Raw genomic sequence first — 19,553 nt, 5'->3', positions numbered from 1 at the left:
TCACAAATTTCTCATTTCTGGGGCAGGTCTGGGCAGCCCCTGCAGCATGGGGCTCACCTGTGGAGCCTCACCACTGATCTCGGATACACCGGAGACGAAGCGCTCAGTGAGGCTGTGTCTCCACCTCCTCTCCACGAATGGGCAACATTCAAACCTAATTTGCCTTGTAACGAGTCTCATATAATGTCTTTCGGAAACAGAAAAACTTGTGATTTCACAAAGAGAAAATCAAAGATGCTTACAGGGGGTTCCTGTTATCATCAGCACATTTTGGGCTCTGCCTGTGTGATCAAATACGATATGGGAGCGATGATGATTATTGTGGTCATTAGAAATCCCTCTCCAGCGCAATATAATGATGATCAATACCAGCGTTTCTGGACAACCGTCCTCCTGGTGAGGCCAGGCCAGCCCACCCACTGGGACAGGAGGACAAGGTGTGGCAGCAGGTCTGAGCTGCTCCTCCTTCCTCCTGCGGATGAGACATCACGCGGGTGAAACACTGCGCATGGCTGTGCTTTGATTTTGGTATAGAGTGGAGGACAGGAGTGCTGTATTCACTAGACACTGGAGGAAAGTCCTCATTTGGGGGCAATGCCCTCCTGCTGCAGCTGGAGCTGGCTAAGACAAGGGGGGACACTCCTGCTCATGGGGAAAACTTCACAACCCTGAACCACCAGTTCAGATCCCCCTGCATGTCCAGGACAGTGGATCTCCAGGAACTGAGGGGCACATTTCTTTGTTTCCAGCTTTTCAGCTCCTTGGAGCCAGCAGGACTGTTCCTCATGGCTCTCGGGTGTGGAAGCAGTTGAAACCCCATCCATGAAGATACCCTGACTACACCGGGGTCTGGGAGGGACATGTCATCTGTAGCTGCTGTTTGCCACAGATCTGAGCAGAGCAGCTCCCTACCAGGTAGGAGAGGAAGAAAAGGCTTGTCTTTGTGAAATAAGTGGTCCCTGGAGGAGTTCTAATGGTAGGCTATCACATGGTGAGGCTGGTGGGAAGGTGGGCAGAGGCTTGTCAGTGAAGAGTGATTCACTGGATAACTGTTTCACAGGAGAACTCGCAGCACTAATCACAACTTCTCAGTTGCTAATGGCTTAGGAGAGTTAAATGAAGAGCAAAAATAGCTTGCCTTCAGAGTCCTCCATGAGCATCACCTTGCAAAGAAGTCGGCAATTAGGCAAATTAAGAATCTATACAAAATCTTCCTTCAGCCTCTCTAGCTGACTAGAAGAAGAAACTCAAACCATCAGGAACTGAACATGAGACTACTGCACCTCTCCTGGATTAGGAGCATCCTTCCTCCCCAAACCCCTGTGATTAAATTCAGAAACCAGAACAGGATTAGGATCACCCATCAAACGAAAGCACCCACTTGGACTCCCTGTCTTCAGCTGTCTTCTTCTACCAGTCTCAGAGCTTTGACAAAGGCAAGATAAAGCTGCGAACTGCCACTGCAGAAGCTAAAGCAGAGCTATGTGCTAAACGTCCTGGGTCAGTTCTCCTCGCGGGCAGCAGGAGGGAAGGGTCCTGCTGGGACAGAACCCTGCAGCTGGGTTGGGTGGTGGGCTGGCTGCTGGGTGAGGGTGGGATATGCACACCTGCTGTCTCTATCTGCTCTATGTCCAAAATCTGCTCTAAACCAGTTTGCTTAAACAGGTAAAGTTGCCTTTTCACATAATCCCTTTTAAATCTTGAAGTAAAAGTGCAGTTGATCAAAATGTTTCTTTTTATGCCGCTTGGGGCTCAGCCTGAGACATGTCATGCAGCTAACTCAATGCCTACAAATGCCCTTTTATTCCAATAAAAGATGAACAGATAAAGCGGTCTCCTCATATGGCAACAGGATGTGTATTTTATTTCTCGTAAGTCTGCCCTTTTTCAAGTATATTCTCAAATCTCTTTACATGGCAAATTATCAATGTCTTCTTCTGTCTAGTATATTAGGCTGGTAATCAAATGTGTTTGCATTCTTATCAAGGAAAGCAGACAGTCTAACAGAGCAGGGACATATTTCTAAGGTCCTGGGTGGGGGGAGGCTTCTGGAAAGTGGAGATCTCCATTAAGGTATAGATACAAGCAAGTGGGAACTACAAGGCTTTCTAACGCATGCAGACGTAAGGCCTCGCAAGGATGCATTTAGGACTTGCTGCTGGCTCAGCTCATTTCCCTATCATTTCAGAGGCTCACCAGATGCTGTTAGCTTGTTATTCTCCCAGCTGTGATCCACCCCTGAAATATCTCTGGTGCCTCTGTTTCTCTAGCTAGACAGCCAAATGAGACATCCCTCAAGACAAGCTCTTTGGAGACAACAGATGAAGAACTCCTAAAAATCTTTTCAAATACCTCCTGACATTTATGGTCAAAATCCCTACATTTTATTATATGCCACATATTATACGCCCCAAACACTGGACAAGCATTTCCAAGCCTTGGCCTTGTTTCACAAAAATGGTAGAGGTGAAAGAAAGCGTCGCATGTGCTCTTCTGCCCTCTGAAATTACAACTTGTGCAAATGAAATGGGGACAGATTCTGCCATGCTGACTTCAGCTTGGCTGTTGGATTTCAATTCTTGAATTCCATAGGTTCTGCTTCTCCTTGTTCCTCACCGGCAGAGGAACATTTGTCCTTGCACTGAGGTGAAGCCCCTCATCTTGCAGCACACCCCAAGAAAGGCAAAGGCTGAGTGTCCCTCCGCACCACCACCTCACACAGCACCCGTGCCAAGCTGACCGGTGCATGCAAAACGTGTTGAAGGATTGGTTGAAAGATCAGAGCAAATTCTGGCGAATCAAATCATTTAAAGAAATCTTTTTTTGTTAATTGAACTCGGTTCAGATGTCTGCCAGTTCATCTCACAGCTGTTTTTGTGGCAGTTACCGTCATCATTACTTCTGTGCTTACCATGTAGTGAAATATGACTTTCTTTGATGAAATTATCATTACTGAGGGAGAAGGACTCCATCTAAATTTTCTAACCTATTTCACATCTTTGTCACCAGTGTGGCTTTGCTGATGTTCAGCAATTTCTTGTATGAATGCATCCTTCTACCCAAATAATTTTCTAAACTTTTTCCTCCAGCACTCAGACCGGGATTCAAGGCTGGGTGGGCAGCTTTTCCTATTTTGCTGTAAAGTCACGTACTGCACTAAAAGAGAACTGATTTTGGTTTCAACATCCAGCCATGCATGAGCTTTGTGAGCAAAAGAGAAAAACTGTTACATGAGCTGGGAATATGCCTTGCATATACATCTACTGGGTGTCTCCAGCAATACTCAAGATTTCTTTGGTTATAACCCTACCCCTCCATAATACCCCCCTTTAAAATCTCTCCAGTATGTATGAGATCTCCATATTTCCATGTTTTTTAGAGGTACATAAACAGTAATTAATTACTGCTAGTGGAGTATGTTTTGGGATGAAATATGTTCATGCATTTCCCTTCCCTCCTGCCCCAAGTAAGCCTGCCCACCGCATTAAGCCTGACCCATCCCTATGGCTTTTCAGCGATATTAGACTGCACCAGACTGCGGCTGGGTAAGGCTCCTCGTGAAGGCTCTAAACGCTACAAAGTCTGAGCTAGAAACAAGCTGTTGTTTTACATGGCCTTTGCATCAGTGAAGGACTCTTGATTTCAAGACAAGAGGTAGACTGTCTTCTTCAGAAGTCATTCCAGAAAAACCTAAGGAAAAGCTTGGACCATATTTTCTTTGCACCATCTGGAAGAGCGTTCCACAAGAGAAGCCTTCCCTCATCACACAGCTACAGCAGCATGCCCTGAGGAGCAAATAATCAATTCCAGCAGATACCATAGGATCACCCTTTTGCTTTGGCATTATGTTTTGAAAAGACATTTGCAGTTTAGACAGAACAAGAAGTGCAGCGGGAAACTCTCTAGAAGCAAAACGAACACGCTGCAAAAGCAGGCATTGTTTGCTTTACAATGCAAAGAATCGCTTCTTTTTTAACAATGAAACGGCTAGAAATATTTGTCCTTGTAGTCAGAAGGTTTGTTTGTGATTTATGAGAAAGTTTAGCAAGATAGCTATTGTCCAGAGACGACTTCTCAGTAAACATCTTTCCACTAAATCAACTGAAGATTTATTTCACACAAGCTGGGATTTTTTTTCCCAAGTTTCTTCAATACCTGCAGTTCCCCAGACAGCTCTGTTCAGATCTACAAAAAAAAAAAAAAAAATATCCCAGGCACTAAATGCAACTACAGTCAAGCCCCAGTATCATGCTGAAAGGCACCGAATGAGCTCCCTCTAATGCAGTCTGAACTGAATTAGCCTCCCTGACTGTTTTCTGTAATTATTTTGTTGTTGTTGTTTTCATTTTTCTCCTACTTCCTCCTTTGGCTGTTTTCATACAATTTAATTTAGAGCAGTCCCAGGGCTGCTCTAGGTTACAGCCTGGGGCCGGGGCTGTTGCCGCAGCGTGGGAGCCCTTTCCCTCAGGATGGCTGCAACAACCACCGAGCCATAACAGGAGAAGGAAAAGAAAATCCTTCCCCAGGGGCTCCCTGCACACTCTAACGGAGTTCAAACTGGTTTTGTCTTCTCTGGGCCAAGATGCTCCAACTGAGAAATCCTCTGGGTCAGCCTGGCAAAGGGAAGGACGAAAATCAGCAAGGCTGGAGGTGTGAGATTGCAGTTTGGGGGTGTCCGGCTGTGCCTCTGCAGATCCGCTGGGCTCTGCGGGACACCTCAGCAGAGGAAAGAAAGGTCCCCAGGTGAGCCCACGGAGGAGTGTTCCCGACTGTCCCCTGGCCACAGCAGTGAACAAACCCTTCTCCCAGGCTCACATTCACCATCGGGGCAGCAGGTCCTGCGGCCAGGTCACGGAGGGAGCAGCAGGACACAATGGGATTTCTCCGCGCTGGGGTCGGGCTGTGCCCAGGCGGCTGCACAGCACCCGTGTCCGCACTGGCAGTGATGGAGCTCAGGAGCCGCTGCAGCCACCGGTTCTTCCTCCTGGTGATGACCAGGACAGACCTTCTCATCACTCTCAGAGGCTGCAGACCAGTGTTAGCATCCTCTCCTCGCACAGTGCGAGGGGTGCCAGCATGGGCTCGGGAGCAGCCCAGGCTCAGGCAAACCCAGGGTGCCTGCGCTGCAAAAAATGGGAGGATATGGGCTCTTAAAGGGAAGAATAGCAGGAACCAGCCAGATTGCAGGACACATAATATGTATTTACAGCAGGTCACAATGTGCTTTGGAAGACATCAAAGTGCCAAATTTTCAAGTTTGCTGAAGCAGTGCGGAGTGACTCAAAGCCAGTGTAGGGTGTCCCAGGAAAATTTCCGCTGGGAACCTCCCTGGTGCTGACCCTGCTACACCCTGCAGCCCTGGTCTCCCCAGCGTAAGGAAAGGGCCTTTCTGGGTCTAAGGGACCAAGGCAGAGAGGGGTGTCTGAACTAATGTCATGTTGTTAGGTGACATAAGGGCAAGAAGAAAGCCCTACCAGCCCGTGGTATTTCCAGCATTTAATAAAAAGACTCACTAGGAAAGAGCACAAAGCATGTCCGGTGCTTTCTGTGTTTCCTGAAATCCAAGGCATTTAATAAGGACTTGGGAGCATTTCAAATGTATGGGAAGGTCACTGGGGAAAGGCAATGAAGAGTGTTTGGCTGCCAGGGATTTTTACTGCACTGCTTTTTCGTTTGCATTTCAAAATTGCCAGGCATGCTGAAGTTTTGAAAAACAACAGAAATTACTGGGAGTTGGTGAGGGGAAGTGAGAAAATTAGGTTAATCTGTGCCTCCTGAGATTTCCTGAGAAGTGTCGGTGCTGTGTATGGGGAGAAGGGACGATGCTGAGCTGGAGCTGGAGCTGGCGTGCTCCCCAGCAGCGAGGGCTGCGCTCCGAGCCAGCACCGCTGCGCGGAGCTGTTGGAAGCATCCCTGGCAGAGCCACTGAGGCTCCGGAGAGCCAGGGCTGCAAAAGCAAATGAAATCCTTTAGAAGTAGAGTAACTGCCCGTCTACATGTGCACTGAGAGTCTCCCAGCTGCAGCAGGCACAAACTCTCCCTTTGAACTCCTCTGTCCCTCCTCTTTTTGTTTGTTGCTGGAATAAAACAGATTTACTAAGGGAAACCCTGTGTGCAGTGTGTGAGCACAGCTGCCTATGCGTTAAACACTTTATATTGCAGTTATGAAGATAAAGTACATTTTATTGCCATGAGGAATCCGATTTGGGCTTGTTGCAGTAACAACTCGGGGGACCCAAAACCTACTTTATCTCTAAAGCAGCTGATACCTCCTGTGCATGCCCAGCTGAGGTACCAGTCTCCTCTGTTTGAGGCAAATATTTCGGTATATTTGTTAACTTTAAAGGAGTTTTGCCAAAGCAAAGGACTGAATTTAACCATGCAGCACACAGAAGATGGGACCTGTAAGAGGTGTCTGGACATCTCGTTTCCCAGCTGTCCCTTCCCAGAGATTGATCCTTCTTCAGGGTAATTTTCTTATGAATATCATCATACACATCCCAGTGTGTTCTGCTTTTTGGGTTGCCTTTTTTTAAAAAAACAAACTGCCCAGGGACACAAATGGTGGGGGGTGTGATCATTGCTCTGCTCTGGGTATGGTCTGTGTGCTTTGCCAGCCCACACACTGATGTGCTCACACTGCAGAGTCTCAGCAGGTTACTTTGCTATGAACATCAGAGGCAATAAATATCCCATGTATCAACTGTTTCAATTTAAAATACTCTCCTGAAATCAGTTCAGCCAAAGGTAGTAAATAGCATGCAGCTGTCGGGAATCTTTTATTGCTCATCCAATCTAGCAATACTTTATTTTGTGGTATATTGAGTGTAGAAAGGGATGCACTTCCATGCCTGTAAGTAATGATACAGTCAATACTATCATTAACAAAGCTGATACATGTTCCTTTTTCTGTCAGCCCTTTCTCCTTTACTTCCTTGTTTTACAAATGTAGCATCCTTAAAAAAGCCCTGTACACCCCAGGACTTTACCTTCCCAGCCCACCTTAGACAATCCTGACTTTTAGGGAGTCTGTCTATAGTGAGTCCACTGGGAACTGATTTTAAAGGCTTGAACCAGTGCAGAATTACCTGACTCGAGAACCTGCTCTAATAGGTATTTGGGACTGGTGCTCGGACCTCAGTGGGAAGAAGGTTGATGCTGTCCCTTAGCACCCGCCTCTTGCAGAGCTTTCTCTCTGCTGCTTTCCATGCCCTTTTGAAAAATCCCACCTGGCAAAAATCAGATGGGAATAGTATTAATACGAAAAATTCCTACTGGTTCCCAGTTGTACCTGGAAAAAGCAAAGATGAAAAACACTTGGGTCAACACAGAAGGGAGTGAGACAACCTGTGGACCTCACATCTTGGGCACTGTGGGATGCTCAGCTCAAAGTCCAGGCAGTTTTAATAGATGAGGTCTTGGGGTGACATTTTCCTGCAATATTTTAAGTAAATGCCTTGCTGTAACATTTGAGATCAGGCATCTCCTGGTCTCCATGATTCTTTTCCTTTTTAAGCCACAGGCACACACATACAAAATATATTAAAACGAACCCAGCTTAGCTAAAAGGTCGGCTAGTTCGGAAACAAACAGCGGGGATTTAGGCTGGAGGCTTTGATGCACGAGAAGTGAGTAGTGCCTCTCTGGCTCTGCTGTTGGTTGAAGGGGAATGCGGATTAAAACCTTGCAGGGAGCAGAAGTGAAGGCAAGAAGAGATTCTTTTATCATTCATTTCATTATGCCACACCAGGAAAGGGACTTCACACCTCCCCCAGGCCACACGCTAGCGGTGGGGTGAGTAAAGGGGTGCTGGATAGATGTGCAAGGCAGGGATGGGGTCAATGTCTTCCTTTGGCAGGCTAAACCTCTCCCAGCTCCAAGACCAGGGTCTGCAGGGCTCAGGCGTAGACTGCCACAGCACTCTCCAGACTATCAAGCTGCAACAAAGTCTTTTACCACCTCATACCAGCATACTCTTCATACCAGTCCTTCTGCTGCCTTCTCCTCATCTTGCATCATCCAGGGCATATGGTCTCTCTCCTCTTGCTTCTTCCTTTCTCCACGTCTTCCTTGGCTCTTAACAGACCAGCCACAGCTGCACCTTATCTACATCGACCAACCCGCTGCCCCTGAAGTCAACCCACAGCTGTATATTATCAATGCTAATTAACCCAGCTTCATTCTTCTACAATTTCCCCTTTTTTTTTTTCCTTAACATTTCATACCTTATGTTTTTAACAATCATTACAACCTTTCTACAAACAAATTTTTCATACAGTCCTCTATAATTCCTCTACAGTGGACCAGGAGTAGGTGTCCAGCGCTGTAAAAGTGATGTGAGGGCAGAAGGCAGAACCTGCCTGGACAAAAAGCTTTCTAAAAAAGAGGGGAGAGGTTGACATTTCATTATGAAGAGAGACAAGACTTACTTTTATTTTCCCCTTTACAGGAACTGTCCTGCACTTCTGCACGGGGAACGGCAAGGCTGCATCCCAGAAGCTGAGCCCTCTGCTCAAACGCAGCTCTGGGAGAAACAGGACAGAGTGGAGCTGTCTGCATGTGACAGCAAGAATGCTTCACACATGGCTGAGACAGACCTGCCATGGAACTAACAGAATTTATTAAATTAATTAGCTCCTAGCAGTATGCTAGAAGGGAGCACCCGGCCCATTTGCTGGGTGGTCAGTACCCTTGTAGTGCACTTTCATGCAAGCAGCGATAGTACAAACTGCACCAGCCTGTTAAAGCGTTGATCATAATTTGACAGCAACACTGTTCCCAGGTACCTGACATTTCAGTGTGCCATCAGAACTATTTTTGAACTATATCTCTTAATATTCCCTGCCAGTACTTGGCATGGAGGGAAAGTGGAGGAGGTGGCACATGGAGCACTCGGGAACAGCTGCCGGGACAGAGCAGGGCAATGCAACACTGTCCTTGTTAGCAGCTGTGCTGGTGTGTCACCTGTGTGCAGAAACACAAGGCAACAGAATCCAAACCAGAGCATTTCTAGGGACAGCTATTGATATAAACGTGCACATTCAGTTTGGAAAATTAGACCAGCAGATGGGTATCTTGCTTGTTGGGATATCAATTGCTTTCCGCAAGGCCAAAATGAAGTTACAGGACCAGGAAAGGACAATAACTCTTAATTATCCACAAAGATCCCAAAGGAACTTGCTGCCTCTGTGGCAGAAGTGCTTTAGTCCAGGAGCACGGGGTTTGTGCTCAGACCACCAAGCCATAAGCTCCCCCCAGCTTGGGGGTTTAGGAATAGGGCCACTGGGCACCCGGGAGAAGGCTTGCACCCCAGCTGCAGCTCTCCTCCAGACATTGGTACAACCCACCTCTTACTCCACGTTCTGCTTGCTTTCTTTGGGATAAATACTCTTGATCCATCCTCAGTACTCATCCCAGGACCAGGAACAACAGGTGAGACCAGTTGGGAACACCAGCCCTGGCAACTCCTCTCAGCTAGTACAAATTTCCTAACAGAAGCTTTTAAATGAAAGGAACATGGGTGTTAAGAGATTATTAGTCATTCGTCAAACTAGTGTGGGATGAGTGCTGGAAAACATTTTTCTCTGAATTTGTATGAATAATATGACTAAATAAATCTGATTTTTGGTTAGTCTTCCATGGCGAGCCTATTGGATGGCTCTAAGAGGAGGGAAGCTTGGGGGAATATTGACTCTTGGCAGATTGCTGTGGAAAGTTCACTCTTTGCATGCAGAGATGATTTGATTGACTGCAGCGTTAGACATGTTGCATTGAGTGGCTAAGTAGTCTGCAGGACCTTGGTGAACACAGAGCCTACGGGCTGTGGGGAACCAGGTACCCAACATCCGCTAATGAATGGGACAAATTATGGCTGTCGTGGGATAAACCAGTGATTCCCTGAACGGGATCTTCTTAGATCTCCTCTATGCATTTGTAAGGATTTTACCATGAAGACAACCAAGTGGACAAGAGCATACTGGAGTTTTACACGGTGGGCCTGAAAGAATAACCCCACCACTGACCCTTCGCCCTTGGGGGCCCTTTCCTATGGGGGATCCCCTTGCCACCTTCAGCATCCCCATGGCACCCCCTGCCCCTGCAACAGGGCAGCTCAGGCAGGTCCCCACAGCCCGAAATGTGAGGATCTGGGGATTAGGGAGAAGTCAGTGAAGGGGACGGACGCCAAGCAGCTTGCTGCTGTGCCAGGGTGCTGAGGGCGCCCGGGCACGGCAGGGGTAGGTATTTTTAGATGTTTTTTCCCCTCTTTTAAATGCGTTTCTCCTAGCAGCAGCAGCAGCAGCAGCAGCAGCAGCAGAGTGGGTATTTGGGAACGAGCGGAACAGAGGGATGTCCAAGGGTGATGGAGCAGCCCTGGTATCCCTCCTCTCCTCGGGGGTGGGGGGGTGGGGGGGGCTGTGCTCGTCCCCCCAGCACCCCTCAGCTGACAGCCATGACTGTGTCTGGTTGTGAGGGCTGGAGATGAGGGGGGGGTCCCAACGGGGAGGGGCTGTGCAGCCCAGCCCGGGCCTTACTCCCTCCCTCCCACCCCGGGCCCCGCTTGGGCACCGAGCTGGGGGTGCGGAGCCCACCTGGGCGGCGGGGGGCGGGGAGGGGGCCGAGCCGAGGGGCCGCCCCCGGGCCCGGGGGAAGGCAGCGGCGGCGGCGGCAGCGGCGGGGCGGGCGGGGGTGCGCGGGGGCGGGTGTGTGCGCGGCTGTGGATGTGCGCGGTGTGTGCGCGGGGGCGGAGGTGTGCAGGTGTGCGCGAGGGGTGCGGGGGTGTGCGCGGGTGCGGAGGGGTGCGGAGGTGTGCGCGAGGGGTGCGGAGGTGTGCGCGGGTGCGGAGGGGTGCACGGGTGCGGGGCTGTGCGGAAGTGCGCTGAGTGTGCGCGGGTGCGGGGGTGTGCGGGGAGGCTCGGGCGCTGCCCGGGCACATCTGGGCGCCGGGGAGCCGCAGGCAGTAGCGAGCCGGGGCCGCTGCGGGCGGGGGGTGTGTGTCTCACACGCACACGCACACGCACACGCGCGGCCGCCCGGCAGCGGCAGGCGCCTCCTCCCCGCCGCATTAAAACGAGCCAAGTTTGCCGGCCGGGGGCAGCGGCACGTCGGGGCGCGGCGGCGGGTGCGGCGGCCCCGGTGGGGCCGGCCCGGCCCCGGGGATGCACCTAAACGCCACGGCCACGGCCGGGCCGGGGGAGGCCCTCCACCTGCACCCCGGCGGCCACGCCAACGCCTCCAACCGCTCCGACCTGCTGCCCAAAGGGCCGGACGAGGAGGACCTAGACGTCAACACCGACATCTACTCCAAAGTGATGGTGACCATCATCTACTTGGCTCTGTTCTTGGTGGGCACCGTGGGCAACTCCATCACGGCGTACACGCTGGTGCGCAAGAAATCGCTGCAGAACCTGCAGAGCACCGTGCACTACCACCTGGCCAGCCTCGCCTTCTCCGACCTCCTCATCTTCCTCCTCTGCATGCCCATCGAGCTGTACAACTTCATCTGGGTCCATCACCCCTGGGCTTTCGGGGGGGCCGTCTGCAAGGGCTACTACTTCCTCCGGGACGCCTGCACCTACGCCACGGCGCTCAACATCGCCAGCCTCAGCGTGGAGCGCTACATGGCCATCTGCCACCCCTTCAAAGCCAAGAGCATCATGTCCCGCAGCCGCACCAAGAAGTTCATCAGCTGCATCTGGATCGCCTCCTTCCTCCTCGCCGTCCCCATGATCTTCACCATGGGGGAGATCTACGGCAAGGACCAGGACCCCGACTCCCTCATCTGCACCACCATCGTGGACCCCTCCACGCTGAAGACGGTCATCCAGGTGAGGCTGCCGGCGGCGGGAGGGTGGGGGGGGCGGCGAGCAGCCGAGGCCGGGCAGCCGCCCCCTTCCCCGGGTGCGGGTGGGCAAACTTTGCGGAGACAGCGGGGGGGGGGGGGGGGCGCAGGACGGGGAGGGGGGGACGGGCTCGGGAAGGGGGTGTCCCGGGTGGCCCTGATGGGGCGGACCGGCCCAGGGTGCGGGCTGGCGGGATTTGGGGGGGGGGACGCGGGGGGGAGGGTGTCTCAGCTCCGCTGTGCCCACCCTGCACCCCCTCCTGCCCCCCAGCGCTGGGACCCTGCAGAGGGGTAAACCCCTCGGTGCGAGCCCCCTCCCCCAGCTCTCTCCCACGCCGTCCCGGAGTGGCCCCCCCGTGCGTAGCCCCCCGCTCCGCCTGCGGCCACCGGCTCGGAGCGGGGGTGCCCGGGTCCCCCCCAGGCGCGGCGGTTCATGGCCAGGCAGCCCGCACATCGCCACCCTTTCCCTGCTCTCCTGCATCTCCTTGCCCTCTGCTGGAAAGGGGTCGGCAAGATCGAGGGAAATAAAACCGTCTCCCCGCCCCACTACCAGTTTCTCGGGTTGGTCCGGAGCCCGTTTCATCCGTGTAGTGACAAGATCTAATCCCAGAAAGTTTTGGGAACAAGGTGTAGCATAGACATCCGGAAAGGAACTGCATCCTCCAAGCCAGAGGCTGGTATTTCTACTAGGTTGGGGGAAATCCGTAGCTGGTGTAACTAGCAGAGCCCTCCTCACTTCCGAAAGGCTTTGCTGGTCTCCGCACACTGCTCCATCTCACCGCCCCAGCGAGGACAGGATTTCAGCATCAACACTTGCTGCGCTCCAGTGCTCTGAGGGGTCGAGGCATTTGTTTACTGGAGCATTAGGCTTGAAAAATGTAAGAGACAGAAAGAGCAAGACACCAACGCACAGTCCCCTTGCTGCCAGGCTTGCATGTGATAACTTCTTAATCTTTTATTTTCAACACGAATTTCAGGTGGTTTTAATCAGCGGCCAGCTAGAATTTCAAACTGGATGTGTACTAGAGCCTTTGAGGTGTTCCCACAGTTAAAGGGAGGGAACTCAAACTGAAACAAATCCGAACCGTTTCTCCCACTAAAAGCGGGCGAGGGCACATGCAGTCAGATTTAAGCCCAGAGCCTGCAGGTGTTTGGATGTGTCTCTCCAAGTTTCCCCCTGTAGCGCTCCAATAACCTAAAATCCAGCCCCCACAGAGGCTCTGGATTCCCTCTGGATTTTGTCTGGGTAACTAACTTTCATCTTGAGGTGGTGGGGCCTGTATTTCTCCTGTAGATGCTTGGTAGATGTTGTCAGTAGCAGCCCAGTGTACTTAACCCAAATTCTCTGCTCTCTAAGGAGATGTGAGACATCTGATTTGAGAACAGTGTGGCTGAAATCCATTATTTCCAGTCATCTTCCTCTTACTATTAAACTGATGCTCATTGTTACCATGATAGGGCTAAAACCAGAGGATTATTTCCTAGCCATGTCTTTGGAGATTACAGTTTAAACAATTCTCAACACATTTTACAGTCTTGCTATTATTCAGGCTATACCTTATCCTGTTAGCCAAGGAAGAAGTAGGCAGATGTGAATGCACAGTATGTGAAGTTCACCTGTGGGCTTTTCCTCATTGAATTTTTTAATTATTATTATTTCACTTGTGAATTAATTTAAAAGTAAAAAGAAAGAGGCAGCTGTTGGGGGGGGAAAAAAACAGCCAGCTCTACCATACGGTTCCTTCTCAGGGGATCTGTCTACAAAAGTAGATTTGCTAAGATAGGAAGGCTGTTTGATGGCTTTGCTCCGTTCCTCCAAGCACAGGGATGCAGCACACAACGTGATGCAGGGTCCTGGACCAGGGAAGGCTCCAGAGCGAATAAGCAAAGCAGCTGCAAGTCAGGTTTGAAGTGCGTTAATGGAAACCTTGCACAGCGTGTGAGCGGGCAGTCTCACATCGTAAGCTGTGCAGAGGTTTAAAAAAAGACAAATAATGGAAGACCTGTGAAAGAAAGGGCAGTGGTGATGTGGAGAGTGACGTGCAGAGGTCTTGCTGGTCGGAGATCTGGAGCCCTGGTCTTTCACAGTGGATTCAAGCTTGGTTTAGAGCAGGTTTTTGCATCTCTTTGCATTCATTTTCGGTCTTTAAATTAAGCAGAGCAATGATGCACTTGCTCGAGCTGGCAAATCACTTGTAATAAATCACTCAACATATTTCACTCCTCTTCCTGTTTGGCAAACAGTCTAAAGCAAATTGGGATTATTTTTTTTTGGAAGCCATTAGTTCTCCAAGAGGTTTTATTTGTTGAATGATTGAAAGCCAGTCCCAGAACAGAGCAATTGTAACCATTTATAGACTCAGAGCACAGTGCGAGCTATGGTTCTGCTGGGATCATTGCAGGAGAATGCTCCTCCTTGGACTGGAACAAGCTTCTCAGGATGAATATCTGAGTGTATTAATTTAACATCTCTGATTTTGAAATAGTTCCTTTGTATTTCCTTTGAATTTTTAAGTTTTTATGGGCATTCCTGAGCGAAACTAGCCCATGTGTGAACAACCAGGTTTCCTTATAATAATAATAATAAAAAAGTTAACTGTTCAAACAACACTCAGCATATTTGATTCTCATTCGTATTACTTAGCTTGTACCCCTTAAGCTCCACAACAACTGTAAGAAGTAATTACTGATATTCTTCTAGTAATTACAGATTGCTCAGTGGCACATGCTGATAAGCAGGGATAGCAGTAAGTGAGATGTTCTGCAGCGTGTCACTGTGTGTCAGCATGCTCAGCACAGCCAGGCACTGCACATCTCGCTTCGTGCCACCAAGACATAAGCTCTGTGTGGCCTCTGATACTTAATTCCTTACAACAGGACTATTTCCCAGCTTTGTTTATCACTATCCTTGCAGCTGCTGAAATCAACCTGCGAATCTGTTGTATCTTCATTGCCAAGCTTGCCTGTTACTGCTGTCAGTTAGGGATGTCTGGTTTGAATATAGAGGCATCAGCATGGGATCTGGTAGCAGGATTAACTCCATTATAGCCACATTGTTTAGGTCTAGTTGACACTTAAACTGGCAAACAGCCTCTAAAACACACTGCAGCCAGTTTTAGGATTTTTTTCCACATAAATTAAACACCTCTTAAAGCCATCCCCATAAAAGTGGATTTATATTTTTATGCCGCTTTGGAGGAGGTTTTAAAAGCTACTCCTTGTGGCAGCATCAGATAAGAGAGCTCCAAGGGAAGGCAGAATGTTTCCCCTCTTCACTTGTGAGTTGGTACCTGTGGGTTTGGCTACTTCACAGCCTTGCTGCTGGCTCTGGGGCCAGCTTCCCCCGAAACAGGAGCCCATGGAGTGTCCCATCCCACCGCCTGCAGCCCTGCATGCCGTTAGCATCATACACTCTCAACCTTGCTTTTCAAAAAGGTCTGAATTTAATTGTTATTTGCATGGCCAGATGGCTGCGCAAATCGATTTTTGTTCATTGCTTCCTACTGTCTTACCTTCATACCTTCCTTCTGGAGCGGTCCTTAGTGGACGTGGGGAAAGGGGGGAAGCTGAATGAAATACCTACAGTCCTGGTGCACCATCAGTCCCAGCACAGAGTCAGGCAACTCCTTTGAGCTAAAATCCCAGGATTTTAACTGAGCCTGGACCAGGCACACGTGCGAGGGGAGCCTGAGTGTGGGCAGCTCTCTGGCACCCCATAATTCATGGGAGAGAGAGAGAAATGTGTTTTCCCACTGGTATGACACAGTCTGTGCTTGGATGGCTCTGCTGAAAATGTCCCCTAAGTTATGGCAAGTGCCTGGGTAGATAGTGTCTGACACATGCTAATGTTTTATTTGCATGGACAGCTGGTGTGAACCCATTTATTAAAACACATGGCAGCAGGCCCTGCGCCTCCATAAACTATCACAGCTCCATCAGCTCCAAGTTGCTCATTTGGTAGGACAACTTCTTGGAAAGCACATTGGGAACTTCTCTGGACCTCCTCATGGATTTGGGTGGGCAGCTGCTGCAGCTCTGCTCTGCATCAGCCCACCCTCGCGTGGCAGCAGCTTGCCTCACCCTCCATCCCTCCCTTGTTTATTATGTTTTTGAAGCCTGCTCATAGTTCAGATGATTTGTAGAGTAAATAACCCTGCACATGAAACAACCGCTTGCCCAAAGAGGTCCTCTGCTTTATTTCTTCCTGCATTTCTTCTTGCGATGCCTTTGAAGGAATGTGCCGAGGAGCCTCAGGACTGAAGGGGATGGGAAGGAAGGACCAGGTGCTGGAGCTGGGAGGCACAAGGTGCAGCCTGGCCTCTCAGCATCCATTAACGCACTCTCTACACACTCTTCCAAGGACATCTACTCAATTCCCATTTGTCTGAGAGGCCCACGAAGTTATTAATTTCATGAATGATGTTGCAAATGCATTTTCCTCCAGCGAGGAGCACCTCGGCGGGGTGGAGTGATGAGCTCTCTGCCACAATGGCGCACGGTCAGTGAGGTGGGCAGCAGGGCTCTGCCTGCTGGCGGATCTGTGGTGCCATGTAAATAAGCATGACAAGCATTTCTCTGTAGTACGTGAAAACAGCAAGCCATAAAACCAAATGGCTGAATTCTGTCTGGGTTTGCTGGCAAATCATGTCCAGGATTAGGCAATGGCTTAAGCTAAGGAATCCTGCGCTGATACTGATGGTGACAAGAGGAATTGATGTTGGTTGCTTTTCCTTAGGTTGCAGCCAAATTCTTACTATGGCTTTTAATAACAGTACTGCTGTAAACCGCTCACAGCAGCTCCGTGCAGTGATAATCCCGCCCATTGGGCCTGGATGGCAAAACTGTTCTGGCTACACGTGCAGGATCTGTGCCCACCAGAGAAGCCCACACCTGGGTGCCGCCAACTCCTCTGGCGGCACAACAGATGGGCACCTTCGTAGCAGGACTGTGTCCCATCCCGTCACAGTGCCACCAGCCCATCAGGTAGAGAAAAAAAAAATGAAGATATTGCTGCTTAAATTTTTCTGGATCCATCACCACAGTGATGGAGAGAGACACCCGCCCCAGTGGGGATGCCCATCTGTGGTGGTGTGAACATCCCTAAAAAGCTGCCTTTTTTCCATGGACTACACAGGGAACACAGGGCTCTAATTCAGCATATGCACAACAGCCCAGCCTGCCTAATCCCAGCCTGTTTACACTGTGGTCCATCTTGCAGCTTGCTCTAAATTAAATAAGCTCTTGTGTTCATTGCTTTACATAACCACTTGGCCTGCTGTGTTTTGCCAGTTCTTACATAATTTCTTCTTTTTTTTCCCCCCAATTGATTTTAATTCACTTGATTTCTTTTTCCCTCCCCCTTTCTGAGATGTCAGCTGGAGGAATAATAAAAGAATGAGGAAATGTGGCCGATCAATTTAGCTCTTAGGTTTTCCTCTTAATAGCAGTATGAAAAAGCAGAAGAGATGAAGGTAATCTAGCAGTTCCTCTTCCCAGAGAAAAAAAGAAAAAAAAACCAACAAAACCTGCAGCTGCCTTTAATCTTCTTCCAGATCATTTAAAACAGCTATTTAATTGTCTTCTCCCTACTTCCTCCCTCCTTTCCCTTAAAGGCTTTTACTATCGTCTCTGTGCAGCATCTGCTTGAGACTCACAGATGGCACTTCTGCTTCCTGACGTTTCGAAACACTTCTGTGCCCTGCCTGCGGCACGCGTGACAGGCAGCATCCCACCACAGGGCACATGGGTGCCCGGGCAGGGGGCACAGCAGGCTGTGGGCTTCGGCAGTGTCACCATCGTCTTTTCTCTCCTGTGAAATTACCCTTTGCTGAGGGGCAGAGACAGCGGGTGAGCAAAGGCACCCGGAGAGGCTGAGCGGTGTGGTAGGGTCCAGGGGCTGCCAGGGTGGGAAAGTCTGAGCGTTGTGGCCATCTAGCACTAAAGCAGATATTACCAGATGCCAAAAACAGCAGTGCTGGTGCTGACATCACTCCTGTCCCTCACATTAAGCAGATGAAGCTGGTTTATTACATTCCCAATCTGCTCTCTGGTATAAGCCACTCGTGCCACGTGAAGCTGCAGATGCTTACAGGGCCCATCCTCCTCTTATCTCCATAGCCCACATCCCTCTCGCAGGTGTCAGCACCTTCAGTCTGCCATGGCAGAGAAAGGTGGACTGTAAATTCTGACTTTTCCCTACTTCTGTATGCACATGAGCACCCTGCAATCGCTTTTCTGGTGTGACACCTGAGACCAGTCCAGTCTCAGCTGCTGGCCCCCATCACCCTCTGTAAGGACACGTCTGAGCAGGGTATGGGGCCAAGCCAGTCTCCTGGTTTCATGAAGAGCTGCCTTTCTGCAAGTGATAATGTTTTGCTGCCTTTGTTCTGGAGTTTGAGTTGATGTTTTTAAAATTCCCTTACCAAATGGTAAGTGTCCTCACTAGTCCCAGACCTCTTTGAAATGCAAGCCAAGAGCAATTTGCATCGTAATTAATGTTGGTCTGGCATCACATGGCGGGTGGTCCGGCAGCTCCCCTCCCCACGGAGGGCAGAGGGAGCATGGAGCTCCTCGAGCACAGCTGGGCATCACTTCCACCTCCCTTCCCAGGGTGCAGATGGCACCCAGCACAGGGGCTGCTCCTCAGCGGCGCGTTAGGGATGAATCCTGCAGAGCTTCAGCCTGGAGGGTGGCAGGACATGCCTTGGGGGACAAGGGAGTGAACAACCACCCTTGCATGAGCCCTGCCATGGAAAGCGACCTGAGCAAGACACAGGCACAAGGCTGTGGGCTGCTCACCTGCCTGGCTGCAGGCACCCAGCACCCGTGCCATCCCTGCCCAGGCTGGGAGAATAGCTCCCTTCTGTAATTTTGTGTGAGGGTGGGATCTCTTGGAAAGATGTAGGGTTTTTTTTCCTTAAATGAAACTCTCAGGGAGAGGGCCAGCTAACTCATCATGCTCCAGTAACATCAGCCCCCATATTTTGCCTCCCATAGATGCCATTTCTTCTATCCAATTTCAAAGCATCTTAGGTGTGGGATTAAAAATAAAAAGCTGATGATAAATCAGTTGAGCTGATGAGTTATTCAGGAAACAAGTGCTTGGGGCTGGTTTAGTGAAGATGGTGATAAGGGAGTACTAACCCTGACTGGGTAGCAACAATTTCTGAGCTGCCGGTTCATTGCCAGTATTTTTCTGCATTCAAAGTATCAATCATTAAGTTTTCCATGGATGGGAGGGAAACAACAGTGAGACAGTTTTATATCCCTATACCCAAGTGCCTTCCTGGCACATCGGTGTGTGGAGGTCCATCCTCTTCCTCCCTCCCTGGTGTACCAGAAACCTGTCATCACCCCTGCTCCTGCCGGGGCAGAGGGTGCTGTGGGAGTGTTGCTTTTGGCCTTGGCATTTGGAGAAGATGTGTCCGGCAGGCTGGAGGAGCTGGTCACCCGCAGGTGGTTCAAGCATGTGAGATTCACTTCTCATCTCCTGCAGCTTCTTCACTTCAGTAATTCTCCACGCAGTGAATGCACTGCCGGGCACTGCTTCATGGGGGCTTTTTTTCTCCCATGGAAAAAAAAAATAGAATGAGAAATGTCTTTTTAGCTGAATTTTTTTTTGAGAGAGAGAATGTTCAGTGAGGTTTCTTTGAAGCTTTTCAGTTCTCAGGAACTAGAGACAATTGCCAGCTGAAGACAGAAATCAGAGAGAAGA

At 50.0% G+C, this 19,553-nt stretch overlaps 1 protein-coding gene across 1 annotated transcript in view; it reads left to right on the top strand.

Moving 5' to 3' along the window:
- Positions 1–11,063: 11,063 nt before the first annotated feature.
- The window catches only part of NTSR1 (neurotensin receptor 1), a 64,829-nt gene continuing 56,339 nt past the window's right edge, over positions 11,064–19,553 (top strand). Inside the window, exon 1 of the mRNA XM_005243799.3 lies at positions 11,064–11,825. Coding sequence (XP_005243856.2) covers positions 11,157–11,825 — 669 coding nt within the window. The 5' untranslated portion in view covers positions 11,064–11,156. The remainder of the gene's footprint in view (positions 11,826–19,553) is intronic.

This window comes from Falco peregrinus, chromosome 9, assembly GCF_023634155.1.
Source record: "Falco peregrinus isolate bFalPer1 chromosome 9, bFalPer1.pri, whole genome shotgun sequence".
NCBI lineage: Eukaryota > Metazoa > Chordata > Aves > Falconiformes > Falconidae > Falco > Falco peregrinus.
The sequence above is the reverse complement of the archived record's forward strand: the minus strand, read 5'-3'. Positions and strand labels throughout refer to the sequence as shown.